At 38.1% G+C, this 18,093-nt stretch overlaps 1 protein-coding gene across 1 annotated transcript in view; it reads right to left on the reverse strand.

The window, feature by feature from the left end:
* Window positions 1-8,912: 8,912 nt before the first annotated feature.
* bnip3 (BCL2 interacting protein 3) overlaps window positions 8,913-18,093 on the reverse strand; it is a 28,492-nt gene continuing 19,311 nt past the window's right edge. The window contains exons 3-6 of the mRNA XM_072557641.1: window positions 14,501-14,585; window positions 12,405-12,511; window positions 11,758-11,907; window positions 8,913-10,942 (exon numbers count right to left, since the gene is read on the reverse strand). Of these exons, the coding sequence (XP_072413742.1) occupies window positions 10,897-10,942; window positions 11,758-11,907; window positions 12,405-12,511; window positions 14,501-14,585 (388 nt within the window). The 3' untranslated portion in view covers window positions 8,913-10,896. The remainder of the gene's footprint in view (window positions 10,943-11,757; window positions 11,908-12,404; window positions 12,512-14,500; window positions 14,586-18,093) is intronic.

Here is an 18,093-nt window from a genome sequence, read left to right on the forward strand (position 1 = left end):
TTGATATAGAAGTAGGAAGTTCAGCCCCACAGAAATGTGTCATAGTTTCAAGAAATGATGGCTATGACCTAACTCCACATTTCTTACTAGTTTCCAATTACTTAGATTCTTGTTAACCAAAGATATTATCAACAGCAGTTTTAAATTAACAATTGCATAAACAAAGCTATTTGGGGAAGATCCAAGCTTTCAGCATGATTTGTGGGCAGAAGCATTTGTTCATTTCATGATGTTTAGAATCTGATCTCCACTTCACAACCAATATAAATAGTTTTCTCTCAATCTAACCTAACTGTTCCGCATACTAACTGGAATTCAAGCAATTTAGTAGGACTGAACTCTAGAGGTAAGATAAGAATGACAGCTCTTGACATCTAAGCAGAATTTGACCAATTGTGATATCAAGGAGCTCTAGCAAAACTGGAGTTAATGGGAATTGGGGACAACTCTCCACTGACTAGAATCACAGTGAAAAGAGGAGAAGATTGTTGTGGTTGTTACGGTCAATCATTTTCCCAGGATATGTCTACAGGCGTTCCTCAGGGTAGTGTCTTAGGCCGAACTATCTTCAGCCACTTTACTAATGTCCTTCCTTCCATCACAAGGTCAGAAGTGGGATGTTCACTGATTCTGCACTGGTTCAGCACCATTCTGAACTCATCAGATACTAAAGCAGTGGATAGCCTTATGCAGCAAGACCTAGACAACATTCAGGCTTGGTAAACGATATGTTACATGCATACCACACAAGTGCCAGGCAATGATCATCTCCACTTGTAGAGAATCCAACATGTCATTCAGTGGCATTACCATTGCTGAATACCCCATTATCAACATCCCAGAGGTTACTACTATATTGACTAGAGACTGAACTGGACCAGCCATATAAATACTGTGACTATGAGAGAGGTCAGTAGCTGGGAGCTGTGGTGAATAACTCATGTCCTCAAAACCTGTTCACCATCCATAAGACTAATGTCAGGAATTATGTCCACTCACTTGGATGAGTGCAACACTCAAGAAGCTTAACATGAATCAATACATAGGAACCCATTTGACTGGCACGTTATCCATTACCTTTAATATTCACTCCCCCCACAGTGGCAGAGTGTGTACCATCTACTACAGCAATTCACCTCTGTTCATTTAACGTGTTCTAAACCCATGGCCTCTGCCATCTAGAAGGACAAGGGCAGTAGATACATGGGAGCACCATATATCCCCTTGAAGCCACTCATGATCTTGAGTTGCAACTAATTGTTGTTCCTTCAGCGTCACTGGATCAAATCTTCAATATTCAATTCCTTCTAGCACTGTGGGACATACCTAATGGACAGCAGCAGTTTCAAAAGGCTGCTCACTACCACCTTCCAAATAGTAATTCAGATGGGTAATAAATGCGGGTCTAACCACCAATGCTCACATCCAGTGAATGAGTAAAAACAAAAATTTTTTTTGAAAGCCAGGGATCATTTGGCAGTTATATTGCACTCCCTCTAAGGTGAATATTTCTAACCTACATGCATGAAATGTTCTGTTGTTCCAAGTTAAAAATCACACAACACCAACCATAGCTGTCCACTTTATATATAAATGATCTGAATAAAGAGACTGGGGGGCATTCTGGCAAAGTTTTCCGATGATATGATGTTAGGTGGACAGGTAGGTAGTTCTGAGGAGGTGGGGAGACAACAGAAAGATTTAGACAGTTTAGGAGAATGGTCCAAGAAATGGCTGATGAAATTCAATGTGAGCAAATGCGAGGTCTTGCACTTTGGAAAAAAGAACACAGGCATGGACTATTTTATAAACAGTGAGAAAATTCATAAAGCTAAAGTACAAAGGGTTTTGGGAGTGCTAGTCCAGAATTCTCTAAAGGTTGACTTGCAGATTGAGTCTGTGGTTAAGAAAGCAAATGTAATGTTGTCATTTATTTCAAGAGGGTTAGAATGTAAAAGCAATGAGGTGCTACTGAGACTTTATAAAGCTCTGGTTAGGCCCCATTTAGAATAATGTATCCAGTTTTGGGCCCCACACCTCAGGAAAGACATACTGGCACTGGAGTGTGTCCAGCAGAGATTCACACGGATGATCCCTGGAATGGTAGGACTAACATACGATAAAGGGCTGAGGATCTTGGGATTGTATTCGTTAGAGTTCAGAAGGTTGAGGGGAGATCTAATAGAAACTTACAAGATAATGTGTGGCTTTGAAAGACTGAGAAATTCTGTCAGGCGGGGATACTAGGATTCGTGGGCATAGCTTTTAACGGAAATGAGAAGACATTTCTTCAGCCAGAGAGTGTTGGGCCTGTGGAATTCACTGCCACAGAGCACAGTGGAGGCCGGGACATTAAATGTCTTCAAGACAGAGATCGATAAATTCTTAATCTCACAAGGAATTAAAGGATACGGGGAGACTGCGGGTAAGTGGGGTTGAAATGCCAATCAGCTGTGATTGAATAGCGGAGTGGACTCGATGGGCTGAATGGCCTTACTTCCACTCCTATTTCTTATGGTCTTAGGTTATAGTGCAACAGGTTTATTTGGAAGCACTAGCTTTTGGAGCGCTGCACTTTCAACCACCTAATGAAGGAGCAGCACTCGGAAAGCTAGTGCTTCCAAATAAACCTGTTGAACTATAACCTGGTGTTATGATTTTTAACTTTGTACACCCCAGTCCAACACTGGCACCTCCAAGTCTGTTGTTTCAGTGTTTATTGAAACCCAGCACCTTGAATATGTATCAGACACTGATTTCACACTTGTGTTTTGTTACAGTGCTCACTGAAACATCACCTAATGCCTTCAGTTTGCATTGTGGATTCTCGCTGGAGAATGGGGGAGCACAAGAGTCTAATGACATCTGTCTGCAGTATCAACATTATAGCAATGGTTAGCCATTTACAATAAAACCCAGTTTATCTTATTCAATCACAATAAATTTGCAACTAAATTTCTACCCTAACAGTATTCTCTAATTCAACTGAAGCAATATCATAGGAAATCTGTTTGTAATCTTTTGTGCAGACACTTTTCTGCTTGAAGTCTTGAGTTGTGAGACCAGTTTCCAATTTAAGCTGCTGGCAGTTACTGTTTCTCATAGAAGTCCTGCAACTACTGTGAATTTAATGAAAGAGGAAGACTAACTTCCTGTAGCACCCCATCTCTTTCTTTTCATAGCAACTGCCTGACGTTCTCAAAGTTGCATATCATCTAACTTTTCATTGTTATTTCTAGCATATTCTTACTACATTGTTCCCTCCAACCTTATTCATGGCAGCTTTCGATTTGAGTTCTTAAGATTGATGTTTCAATTTCTCTACAGCACTGACTCTTGAGGAATATGACCTTTGAACTTTTCATCTGAAGTGCTACTGTTGGCTCTTCTCCTGATTGTTAACCTCCTTTTCTTTTAGTTATGTTAGAAATTAAAGTTAATACCAAGACCTTTTTTTAACATCAAGAACAAAGAGGTATGGCAACAAATAGGAATATGGGCAGTTGACAAAGGAAGTAGCCCATAAGATTGTAAGGACCCCACTGGACCCTGAAAACATGGAACAAGCAAAAGGCTGGGCTTTTACTGCATGGTTTAAATGAAGAACTTGACATGTCATTGGAAATTATTAAAGAGAATCTTTATATGATAGTGAGGTCTTCTCAATGTTCAAACCAGGCCTGATGCTATAAAGGAATGCTTTCACTGCAGTTAGTAGTGGATTGGCTATCAAGAAGGAATCTGTGCTGACTTTGGTCTAACAATCTTGGGAAGCTCGAGAAAAACTTTGAGAAGGCAAAGGAAAGAGAAGATGGAAAGATGAGCTGTTCATTTGTGCTGTCCTATCTGATCTTGCCTTAGATTTGCTACTTGTCACAGTCAGATGCATGAGTTGTATAACTAGAACTTAAATTTACTTAGAAGTTAACATGTCTATCATAATGCTTGCAGTTGAGCCAGTGTAACTGACTACAGTTTTGATAACAACTGTTACTTCAACACCTCCCCTTAAAATTGATCCTGGTTTTCCAAAGTTAGAAGGCCATCTCCACTCAATGTTAAACGATCCAGCAATCATGGTCTCATATTGTTTTGGTACAGGCCTATCCTATTCTTCAGTACTCCTAAAATTATCCACAATCAAAGGAAACTGCCATTCTCTTTCTACTGGGCAAGAGAGGCTAAAATGTCACTGCTTAAAGTGACATTAGCAAACATCGGCTTATACCACTTCAGTAACTTATCAAATGTTTTAAAATGTTCAGTGGCTTTACTGTAATGGTCTCCATCACTTAAATTGCTGTATTTAAAGATTACCCAAGAAGGTACGGTGGCACAGTGGTTAGCACTGCTGCCTCACAGCGCCGGAGACCCGGGTTCAATTCCCGCCTCAGGCGACTGACTGTGTGGAGTTTGCACGTTCTCCCCGTGTCTGTGTGGGTTTCCTCCAGGTGCTCCGGTTTCCTCCCACAGTCCAAAAAATGTGCAGGTCAGGTGAATTGGCCAGGGTAAATTGCCCGTAGTGTTAGGTAAGGGGTAGATGTAGATCTAGATGTAGATGTAGGGGTATGGGTGGGTTACGCTTCAGCGGGGCGGTGTGGACTTGTTGGGCCGAAGGGCCTGTTTTCACACTGTAGGTAATCTAATCTAAAAAAACACATTTATTCTTCACTGCTAACCATTGTTTTAGATTGAGACTTATTATGTCACCCAGTAAACCTCATTGTGCTATGCTGCACTGCCCTCTTATTACTACCACTGAAAATGTAGCTGTAACGCATTCTTCTAGCTTCTAGAACCTATCGAAAATCTGATAGCCTCTCTTTTCCAATGCAGCCACCCATGCAGCATCCATCCAGTCATGGCCTGGAAGAAGCCAGCCTCTCACCCCATCAGCTCCTCTACCACCTCTGTAGGATGCACCAGCAAGACTTTATGCTGTATTCTCCGGTAGCTCAGTGACTTATACCCAATAGGTTATCTACCTAACTAGCCACAGGAACATTCTGGTGAGTACATCACCAGCAACTCTCTGCAGCTGGGTGAGAATTCAAACCAAGAAGAGTCTTTGGACCCAAAACGCTAACTCTGTTTCTCACTTTACAGATGTTCCCAGACCTGTGGATCTTCTCCAGCACTTTCTGATTTTATTTCAGACTTGCAGCATCTATAATTTTATTTTTCATTCTGGGTCAGTCAGAAGATGCCATAAATGAACACGGATCTGCAGACCATCACTTTAGTCATTGGTGCTCAGCATCAGCAGCAAGGCTGAGGAGGTCAAGGAGACTCATCATCTCAGATGGTGCATCCTCTCCAGGAAACAGGTTTGGTGGCAGCACACACCCAGTCAGATCTGGAACCAAACACAGGCTCCTCAGAAGTCTCTTCAGAGAGGCCAGGACATTTCCTACGCCACTGTCCCTGTGATCCCCAACCCTGTGGAAGTTACAGCAGAGAAATTTGATTTAGTGAAATTTGAATTCAATAAAGAACCTGGAATTAAGTATCTGCCAATGACTATGAAACCATGGTCAATTGTTGGAAAAATCCATCTGGTTCACCAATGTCCTTTCGGGAAGGAAATTTGCCATTCTTAACTGGTCTGACCCACATGTGACTACAGACCCACAGCAATGTGGTTGACTCTTAACTGACTGATGGACGATAAATGGCCAGTGATGGCCACATCCCATGAATGAATAAACAGGAAGAGTATTTGCAGAGGAGGAGTGAAGGTGTGTTAAGCTTAATTTGCTGATAACACAAGTAGAAAAATGAGTTGTGAAAAGAACATGAGCTTTTAAAGGGATGTAGATAAGTGAATCGGCAAAGATCTGGCAAAAGGATTACAATGTGGCAGTGTGTGAAATTGTCCATTTTGGCTGAAAGAATGAAAAAGAAGCATGATATCTCTAGGTTGAGTGGTTGCAGGGTTCTGAATCGCAGAAAGATCGGGGTGTCTGAGTGAATGTGTCACTAAAGGTTAATATGTAGGAACAACAGATATTCAGGAAAGCCATTAGACTGTAAGATTTTATTGAACGCAAGAGTAGGAAGATTATGCTTCAGGTAGACAGGTTATTGGTAAGATTGCAATTGTGGACAATACTTACAAAAGGATATAAATGCATTGGAAGCAATTCAGAGAAGGTTTACTCGACTAATACCTATGAGGAAAGGCTGGGAAGGCTAGGCCTGTATCTGCTGGAGCTTAGAATATTCAGAGAAGACTTAATTGAAACATACAAGATCCTGAGGGACTGAGTGGGTAGATGTGGAAAGGATGTTTCCTCTTGTGTGAGAATCTAGAACTAGGTAGTCATAATTTAAAAGTAAGGTGTCACCTGTTTACAACAAAGAATTCTCTCAGAAGGGTTGAGAGTCATTGGAATTCCTTTCCTTAAAGGGCAGTGGATGCTGAATCCTTAAATATTTTTAAGGCAGAAGTGGATAAATTCTTGATTACCATGGGGATGCAAGATAATTGAGTAAACTTAGGAATGTTGAGGTTAGAATCAGACCACCCTTGATCTTAATGAATGATAGAGCAGACTCACAGGGCTAAGCAGCCTTGTTTGTATTGCTTGTAAGGTGAAAGTGAGGACTGCAGATGCTGGAGATCAGAGCTGAAACTATGTTGCTGGAAAAGCGCAGCAGGTCAGGCAGCATCCAAGGAGCAGGAGAATCAACGTTTCGGGCATGAGCCCGAAGAAGGGCTGGAAATGTGTTTCCAGCAACACATTTTCAGCTCTGCTTGTAGAGTGAACCTACATCGTGCCCTCCTGTCCTAGGGTTGCCTCCAAAATCTTCCAGGACAGCAGGGTTCACCACAGAGCACACTCCCTCCACACTGGTTGCAGAATGTAGACATGCCGGGCAAAGAAAAATAAATGTACTGTTGGCACAAGTGACAGATTATTGCAAACAAACATTCACATCTGGAAATATATATAAACCTTCAATCACGTCTAACTAACTGTTACTTTAGCTGTAGGACCTGGTTATGTGGCTACCATGTCAGATTTAAGCAGCATCTCCGTACATCCCATTGAGGTTATAGTGATGAGGCAGATTTCAGTTATTCTTCAATCCTTTTAGTCAAGACTGCAGCAGGGCTTAGCACTTTAGGGAGGAGATCACCGAGGCCAATGGTAATGTGACTGCCATGAAGTAGTATCTTGCATCCACTCAAGTTTCATGCTTTCGGCCACTTTGTGTGTTTGAGAATGTGATTGAGTGCATTCTTCTTTGGAGCTAAAGATTCATTTTAGCCATTTGCTGAACACAGGAATGCGCACTCATTCAAGGATAGGTAATATCCAAAACTGAACTCGGTCATATTGTGCAAATGTCTTGCAGCTATCATCATTCCTTATTGTATAATTGAGGTTTGGTTAACCAAGTCACACTATTCGGAGTGAATTTCAGGCTTCGCTTAACAGTCAAAGCCCCCACAATCTGTATGTAACCTTTAGTCATGCTGGCCTTGTCAATTCCATCAGGTTTCACATTCTAGGCGTTCACATCCAACATTTTTAGTTACTGGTCAATATCCCAAATATTCTCTTCAGCTTTTGGTTCACTCCATTGTCACTCCACCATTAGTGTCTACTTTTTACCCATTGACTTGCAAACACAACTCTGCCTGAGCATCCCATACCATATCACACCTTTTCATTGTTAGTTACTCTCTGCATCCAGCATAATGCATCCTATTCTCAGACTTAAGCTTCCTGGTTTCCACTGTACAGCATGAATTTATTGCCTAAATTCAGGAGACAGTGTGGCACACCTTCCTAATTGAGTTGTGAGGAATACCTTCTGAACCAATATCTCCACAACTTTCTGACTGACTGAATTATAATCTGCAGGCAGGTTAGATTAAACCTGCAGAACTGACCAGGCCTTAAATCCTAGATGGCAAAAATCATGGATCTCTGAACTCTGGTCACACAGTAACTCTATGAAGTAGATATTGCCATGTGTTGCATGTTTTTAGGGCACAAAAACAAGTCAATCACTGTCAGGTTCAGTCCACACCTAACTTGTGCATGCACCCTTGTTCGGCCAATTGTTAAATTCACCAGGTCTCTATTTCATCAAGCATTCTAACTATCAAGTATCAGCCAACCTGGATTGGACAATTCTCTTGAATGAATGTTGCGGCAACCCATGACTAACCATTGTTCCCCTTCACTCCATTAAGGACTGTTCTCTTGGTCATTTGCTTTAAGAACCATGGTGTGTTTCTTGCATAAGCTGCTGTCACATTCTACAGATGTGACATTGATGTAGCATGTAGCCATATAGCAACAATGCCTATCCCTTTGACTATTGGAGTGCTGATAAACATGACAAACTGCCTACCTAATATTCTGTTAAAAACCTGGTTATATTGGTGGGAAACAAATCTTAACTTTAGGTTAAGTAAATTAACTGAAGTACAAAGTTTTTGCATTGCTCCATACATTTCAAGGGTGTGAATATACTGGAGTAGTGCAACTTCTAAGAAGAACAGGTCCCATTTGGGCAGCAACTTACTGATTTCCATATTTAACCCAGAAAACACAATGGTTGTTATCCACTTTAAAGTGTTGTTCACCCACTATTACTTCAACCTCAAAATGTGGGCCATTGCCTAACTTGCGTATATGTTATCTAATTCTGCCTCTTGAAAGTCTTTGATAATTTCAAATTACTCATATTTCAGAAAAATAACCAACCTGGGAAGGATGGTCTTTATAGAATGAAAAACTGTCAGTGTGGTGGTCTAAGCCCTGTAATAGTGCCTTTAGTTTTTCAATGATTGGATCTCAATAAGCTTTGTACACCAACTCTGGTGTTTCTAATGACAAACAGAATTGTCTAATTTGTTACAAAATTAATTCAATATTAACAAAAACTCTAAGTGAAATATAATCATACAATGCTTTTATTTTTATGTTGCAAGCATTTAAAGCAAATTATTAGACAATGTCCATGTGGATTACAAGCATTAAACATACAACATAACATGGCGCAAAATTTGACACATTAGCTTGTCACCTCAATAGTTCAAATCAAAGAACAGTGAAAGCACCATTAATCACATTCCAATTATGTATTTTTCCAATTACAGATCCCATCACTTCAAATGTGCATGTTTAAATCAGAGTTGTTTAAATCAAAGTTGCTTTTATTAGCCAAAGAACAATGCTATCCATTTTCATTAACAACAGTTTCACAGCTTTTTGGAATAACATATTGGATACTCTACTTCAAACAGAATCAACAATGATTAGTTCACATTTCATTAAGGTGCACTGAATGTAACAGAAGTCTTACTCTCACAAATTTTATTGCCCTTAAACTTCAATTGTTTGTACAATTTAAAAGAGTATCACCAAAGATACCACACATGCTTCCAAATTTCTCTTTCATTCTTATTCATTTATTCCATGTACCACATTGATGACTTTGGCCTTAATCTAGCAAAATAGTAAAGATTAAGAAAGCTGACCTACACTAAAAAGCAGCACTGAAATTTTAACGATTCTCCTTGTGGGAGTCTTTAAAACTGAAAAATACAAATTCTGCTTTGCAGCCACTCAAGACCAACTAACTGGAATTGAAGTGATTTTTAATTTTATTAATGCTTTCATGCCAGCCTAAGCATCTGGTAAAGAGGGTAAATCACATTTGCACATAAATGCCTGCTGTAAAAGGTTTGGACTATAATTACTAGACTTTTTAATGTGACAATGCTTCCGTGAAACACTGCCAACACAGCCTGCAAATGCTTCATTTATTATTTACATTGTATATATTTTCATTCCTTTACCTCAAGAATTACTGCACCAGAATCTGAGTGAAATTCTGGGACTTCCAGTTATCCAACAGGCAGGTGGGTTACCTCCAATGTAATGATCAAGATGTTTCACTGTAGGTTTGTTATTTTTACATATAATCTAAACAAGCCTATAATCATACGAATTAGTACATTAAGTATTAAGCTACCTTTTAAAATTTCACATATGATCCAGTACATTTATGGATGTAGTCATATCTTGGGTTATTTTTACTGTAATTTATCACCAAGACAAACACAAGTGTAATCAATGAAAAATTGTGCACTGAAATTGAATCAAGTAACTATACACAAAGTATACTTAATAAATTGGCTTTTAAAAGATTTAAAAACTTCATAAACAAAATTTTCAATTGTTGATCTTGTCCCATTTAATGATTTCAAATGTAATGCCAAATCTCAACTTTTCAAACACCCCAATGTTCAATTATAAGTGTCAGCTACATCACGCTTTAATTGCATGTATTTCAGTTCATTCACAGCTTTAACTAAATACTGTAAATCTGTCCTTTCTACATTTTCTTCATCACTAGAAATAACAATGGATCTCACACAATAGCTCCTTTTCATTATCAGTTACAATGTTTTAAAGAAGGAATTCTTCCCTATGATGGAACACTGAAGAAGGATAGAGAGTAGGATGAATGCCTACACATCCATCCCAGAGGGACGATTAACCTAAAAATTGTCACACATCCAACTGTCTCAGCGATATGTTGAACTGTTATTCTTATCACTCAAAATTTCTCATTTATTCAGTCTCACTTCCATATAAAACATTTCACAACTCGTGAAATGGTTGCCATGAAAATTAAATCCCAATGTCAATGATATTTGTGGTACATGAAAATTATTTTGAATAGATACAGTCTAACTAGGCAGTGAGGGGATGGGGCTAATCAATAAAGAACAATCTTTGAAATTGTAATTATCACTTGGGGAGGAGCTACAGGAAAGGCAAACAGGCCATTGCCAATGGCTGCTTTTGAAGATTTCTTCACAGGATCTGCCACATATCACAAGCATGCACCTTCACTTGGATATCCTTAAACAGCACTGGATGGGGTACTTAAACGTCTGCCTATGTAGATTCTAAAAAGAACGATAAATTGATAGCAGAATTAGATGCATTCTGGGTAATTACAGTACTAGCCATGATCAGAAATGATTGCAATCAAAAACTTTGTAGCTAATATAGAATATGGAGCACGTTTTGAGAAATTGACAAATAGTTAATTTTTTTTCCACTTAGATTTGAACACGTGAATAATTAAAATAAATGAATAATTAAAATAAAAGATGGATATTAGAAAATTACTTCCTGACAGGACCAATTTATTTTTGTTTTACAGTTTAGTAGCAAAGAGATGAAACAGTAGAAATTTGGTACTGGTTTTTTGATATCCACTGTAAATAACTCTGAAGAACTGGGTTACCATAGATCTGCTAAGGGACATAGATGGGTTGTACAAACCATTAAGGTAAAAACAATGACTGCAGATGCTGAAAATCAAATACTGGATTAGTGGTGCTGGAAGAGCACAGCAGTTCAGGCAGCATCCAGCGAGCAGCGAAATCAATGTTTCGGGCAAAAGCCCTTCATCAGGAAAAGGCTTTTGCCCGAAACATTGATTTCGCTGCTCGCTGGATGCTGCCTGAACTGCTGTGCTCTTCCAGCACCACTAATCCTGTACAAACCATTGCCAACAGACCAAAGGAAGTCAAGAGGCTGATCACGGCAGGGTACTTCACTGACAAACCTGTTTTTTCAATTACAATTTAATTACTGAGTACCAAATTAAACTTTGAATTTGATAGTAGAAAATATCTGGATCACTCCAGTGAATAGATCCTGATGTAATTCTACAAGCTCTAACAAGCAATGATCAGACTGAATGAATACTTACCCCAAACCAATAGCTAACATGTGGGAGATGAGCAGGGAAGGTAGGAAGACTTTCAGAAATTCAGCTGAGAAAATGCCACCTTTTTTCATGACTCCAGTATTCCTCATACTCAGCGTGGCAGAACGCTTTGGGTGTTTAAACTGGAATTCCCTATTTCAGAACACATATCTTCATTAGTGGTAAAGTGTTAAAAATATGACAGTAACCTAAATGATGTACATTATCACAAAACTCAAGGCTTTTGGACCATCAAGATACTGGATATTCTTCTTATGGAACTTGCTGGTGTAATCTCACTTTGAGGCAATTAACAAACTCTACTTCAAAATAATTTATATTGTGTGTTCTGTAGCTTTTGGCAGAGCCACTATCTGTAAAGGGCTTTTTTTAAAAAATCAAATGTGTGTCAATGATATTTATGGCCATATCTTAAATTTATGTCCCATCAACATCATCTTGCTTAACAGAAATTATTGGCCTCACTAGAATGCTTTAAAATTCTGGACATCTTTATCAGATAGGATTGTTAACTCCCCCAGGACTGTCCTAACTTTGCTCATTCTATATCTGTAGATCATGTTATTAAAAGCAATTGCATGACACAGAGAAAAAGATGAATAATGGATTATAAGCAACAGCATACATACTTTGGGGGGATATTTTCAGGCCTGCTTGACCAATCCCAGATCCAATCAGCATTTTTCTTCATTATGTTTTCTACTTCTCTCTTTCTTTCAAGATAATCTTCTTCAGACTGAGTAAAGAGATAATGAAAATAGAATCGGCTGTAAAAATAACAATCTTCAGACTTGGATAAATTCATTACCTTCAGGTTACCTGATTATAGAAGCAAATGAATAACTTTTGAAAACAAAAGACAATTACTTGATGCTGAGGTCTTCAAACATGGAGTCAAAATTCTAAGGAGACTACAGTTATCTTCTAATTAACCCAAAGAGCTTATAAGCAGCTACAAATCACCTGGATTCCCCTATGTTGACCACTCCCTATATGAAGTACTTCAGCAAAACAAATTTTGATAATCAATTCCATCTCAATAGTTAAGTACAGCTAACTAATACACCGAGACCACCTGGCAGCAGTTTAGTAAACATTCATTGGCTTAAACAACCTCCAGAAATTAGTGATCTCAGCACAGTACTGTAATCAATACATTTATAATTCAAATAAATGATGATCCATCCATGAAGAATTTTTTAAATCACAGTGCATAAAGGAATTTCAATGTTAAACAGGCCTACCTCTATGAACTGCTGACTCTCCAAATCCTCATCCTTTGCACTGGAAGTACATTTACCATCCAGTACTCACAAATGCCATCCTTCTCCTGTCTTAACTCACGGCCCATGAGTGAAAATCTACTCTACCTAAAGTAATTTGATACACTACTCATATTTTGAAACCTATAATTTCAAAGTATACGCAAAACTTAATAATTAGAATGGTTTATAAAGAAGCCATTCAGTCCATCTTTTAGAACAGGTTCCCTATAGTATGAAACAGGCCATTTGGCCCAACAAGTCCACACTGACCCTCTGAAGAATGACCTACCCATTCCCCTACCCTATATTTACCCCGATTAATGCACCTAACACAATGGGAAATTTAGCATGGCCAATTCACCTGACCTGCACAACATTGTGCTTGTGGGAGGAAACCCACGCAGACACAGGAGAATGTGCAAATGCCACATCCCCATCTTCTCCCAACAGTCCTATACGTTCTAACGTTTTAGGCATCCAGGCGCATATTTCTGTACAAATATTTCCTTTCATCTATCTCTTGATAATAGATTATTTCATGTTGACTTGACTGTTCTCCTGAATTTTTTGCTAATTTATTTAATGCACCTAATTTCACTTTTTAAAAATCTGTTGAGAAAAGAAAAATAAGGGTTATGCAAAACTTGTGCAGAATCAATATAGCATATGGGCAAGTGCTGACACTGTATACTTTTACCTGATTAGTGTCATTAGATCACTTTTTTCTAAGCTCACTCTTAACAGTTTTAATGATGACCCTTTCTTTTGCAATGGCTACAGTTAAAACACAACTGAATAGCTAGTACATATTTGTAACACCTTGCAAAAACCTTGCAAATGTGTGCACTTTGCTTTTCATTATAAATTCCAATGCTCAGATTTAAAACAAAAATGGCCCAAGCAAAATTGTCACACTATAATTATCCGCTCCTATTATCATACACTTTGCCATCCCTTCATCTTCAAAATGTTTGTGGTTTTTGCAAATTGTGTTTTATTAGGACTGTCAATTTACTTTCCTTATAGCTACAGTTGACTCATTTTATCATACAGATTTCCACTGTGAATAGAGGATTAATTTTCTAAGTTTATAATACTAATGCTAAGTTATTATCGTGCAAATAAATGACAAAAGAATTTTAAAGGATTAAAAGATTAGCTTAAAAGACATCATGTGCAGTCTGGAACTTTCTCCCTAGAAGTAGCGCAAGGCAGGCAGAATGTTCTTTATAATCTTTTAAAGAATAAACAGGCTAAGTATAAAGAACATAATTATGTAGTTATGAATGTTATAAGCCTTACTGGTTATGCCAGCTGTTCATCATCTATTTGTCAACAAATTGCAAGTTCTCAAATTGATTAAAATCATATCAAAATACACTTCAATGAAAACATTAACAATTCTATTGCAGGTGAATATGACATGTGATTGATCAAATACTTTACTCTATTTCTCGTACCTGTGAGCTGTTTTTCTCTCCATTGCTATGCGTATCTATTTCTGAATTGCAGCGAGGCTGCTGAGGAGTCAACGAACGTGGAGGGCTACAAGGAATAAAAGGAAACAAATCAAAATTGCAAATTATATCAAAACTATCAGCTGTCCTCTTTCATTCATGACTACTGGAACAAATAATATTTTTCTCAATAACTCAAGAATACCTGCTATTCACTGATACTGCCTAGAGTTGGATTCTACACCTTCAGGAAAACTCTTGATTTTTATTCTATTAATGTTAATGCAATGATACTTAAGTAAAGTTAATCAAGGTAAGATGTCATTTGTCAGCTCACCAACCAGGAAATAAAGATGAAATTGTATTCTAGAGATGACAACCTATATAAATTTGGAGAGAATGAGGTCGATTTTGGCTTCTTGAATCCAGGTGAAAATAACAGTACAAATATCTTATCAATCATGTGCGTACATTCTGCAACTTTTTTTATTATTTCCTCTTGTAATTAAAGCATTTTTGTCATTAGCTGGTTTTGTTTGTTCCAAAATTATACTTTATTCATGAAAAAAATCCATATACATTCACAGGAGCCAAAGCAGATTTTTACAGTCTTTGTGCATCAAGAAAAACAAACATTGGATCATTAACTTGGGTACATTTTACTTAAAAGTATACACGAATTAGAAAGATTACATTGAACACAGGCTTTGCCGACAGGCACACTGAGAAGAGCCATAAGTAACTTAGGCTGGAGTTTATTTTTTATTATATAATATCTGAAACTTGTGTTTGAAAGCCCTGTTTACTCACTTTCAACCAATCCCAATGACTGAAGCCATACAAAATAGAAAATTCTTTAAAATTCTAAGCAGCACTTCTCATTGAATTTACAGAAAGTTTCCATTTTCACTTTAACTTTACAAATTGGCACAAATGTCATCCTAGCCAACACCTGGCGTGTTTACTGTATGATTCATACAGGTGGTATTTTTATCACAAAGTATAAAGCACAAATAAAACTCTCACTATAAAAGAATTTCAGTACAATTAGTTGTCCCCAATATACAACGTGACACACTCATACCTCAAAAACAGTGAGATTATTTCTACGCCGCCACACAGTAAGACGGTTTTACTATGTGTATTAAAGCTCGCCCAGTCAGTTCAGCTGGATAGTCCATTTCCTTATGGTTTCTAAACTTAAATTCTGAACCACTTTTATCTCTTTCCTCGTTCCAAAAGAGCAAGCAACAATGAATTCATAGGCATTGTTCGTACTGACAATAAACAAACAGTGGCTGTGAAGCACAAGAGTAGGGTGAATTGACTAAGCCTAAACCTGTTCAGTTGTTTTTCTCTAGCTTTAATGATTAACGGAGAAGAAATTCCTTTGCATAGCACTGCAACCAAGACTTCTCAGCAGTAGAGAGCATTATAGGCCATTATTTGCACGGCCCATGCTGCATCTTCCAAACAATGTCAATGAGAAAGACCCATGTTGATAATGTTGGAATTGATGCAAGTATGTGTTGTCTCTAAAAGTGGCAGGATGCTAATGAATTTAACCCTTAATGCATCTCTTTGGTTGCAAGGACATCACAAGCTCACTGTTTGGAGACTCATGCGGCCTGAACAAAATAAGAACAAAGGGTTGAGAGCAAAAGAATACTTACAATTTTCCACTTTTAACAATCAGATAAGCACTTTATTGCCAAGTCTGAAACACTTAATACAAAGTAATTCAGTCCACAATCTGACAACTCTCATGTCAGTCCATACTTGTACACTCAGTGAATTACCTACTCAATCCATCCTTGCGACTGCTGAGAGGAATGCTGTTAACACTTTTGTGATGTATTTTACACTAAACAAATTAATGCCATATTTAGTCGTTTTATCCTAGCATTGCCTTAAGTCCAGCTCTTAGAAGTAAAAGGAGAGTACATTAATCCACACACCACGGGTTCATAAAATTTCTAGCTGTTTAAACTCTGAGATGTGCAGCCTTATGTAAAAACCAGAATATTCTCTTGCTGCCTTTTTGCATTTTTTGTTTTGAGTTCCTTTGCAACAAGTACTGATATCCTAATGGTTGCCATTTTCTTGCGTTATTGCCTATCGTTCAAGTATGAAACAAAACATGTGTCATGGAATGAATTTGAGACATGATTATGATCTTGTCCATGAAAACACACTAACTGGCAGCACTTGATCAACACTGACTAGTTTGCCTGTTAAGTTATAAAGAGCTTCCTTACTTGCACAAGAACTATTAGAATTTTTAGTATGCAGGAAATATGTGGACAATGATCAAATAGCATGTGTGGAACAATTTCAACATTGTGTCGTGTAGAAAATTTAGTAGACTCTTAAGTACAATTTTAGGCAAAAATCCCACAACTTACAAGTACTCAATAGTAAATGAACAACAGATGGGTCATGGATATGAAAATTAAACAGCTCACTGAAACATGTCAAGGCAACAACAAAAATCAAGGGTCTAGCAGTCCAGTCTGGCCTCTGTGCAATGATACTGATGCGCTGACTTTCCAAATTATTTGCAAACCTGTGCATGGGAGAACAGCTTCTCTGTCATGGCACAACATCAGCTTTTATACATAACTTATTGCTGCTCCTGAGGCACCTCCAACAGCATGCCCAAAGCAACAAGACTGTACTATCAGATGTCAGCAACAGGTGCCAGCTGCTCCTGGTGAACTGAATAGAGAAAAGGTGCATAAAAGGTATCATTGTGGATACTGGATTTGAGTGAAATAATCGAGATCACAAGGTGAAAAGCAGAAGTCCCTAATTTGCATACAGCTTTTCTTGGTACCATTTATAACTAGGCTCCATCACATCGGAAAAGTGCTGTAATAGCAAGCTCACTGGGGAAAGTGAAAGAAATAACAGATCTATGACCAGATGACATAAACAACCTAGTTTTTAAAATGAATGGGATAAAAAGCAAGAGGGGATTGAAAAAATCTTCAACTTAAATTGTTCATTTTGTTCTCCAGCAATACTGAACTGACAGATTAACAGCTAGGTAGAGGAATTAAGAAGCAAAGAAAACTCTGAAGTAAATGGGCAAAAAAGTACACCAGGAGGTGATTTAATACAAATGTGGATACATTTTGAGCTCATTATTGTATGCAAATAAACTAAGTAAGAACATTAAAAACTAGAAGTAGGCCCTTAGCCTGTTCTGTCACAGAATAAGATAATGAATTTTTACATCAATCCCACTTTCCTGTTCTATCCTATTACCCTTCATACCCAAAAAAAAATCAATCATTGTTTTAATTTTTAAAATTTGATCATGGGATGTGGGCGTCACTCGGCAGGTCAACACTATTGCTCCTTCTAATTTCCTTGAGAAATTCTAGCAAAGTGCCTTCTTGAAATGCTGAGGTCCTTGGGATATAGAGAAACCCATGATGCTGTTTGAAAGTTTCAGGAATTTGACCCAGCGACTGTTAAGGAATGGTGTTATAGTTCCATATCAGGATGGTGTATGATTTGGAGGTGAACCTGGAGGTAGTTGTGAGATCTTATACATCTACTGCACATGTCCTAGTTGGTAGGAGTCACAC

The sequence above is a fragment of the Chiloscyllium punctatum genome, chromosome 38 (assembly GCF_047496795.1).
Source record: "Chiloscyllium punctatum isolate Juve2018m chromosome 38, sChiPun1.3, whole genome shotgun sequence".
NCBI classification, from domain to species: Eukaryota; Metazoa; Chordata; class Chondrichthyes; order Orectolobiformes; family Hemiscylliidae; genus Chiloscyllium; species Chiloscyllium punctatum.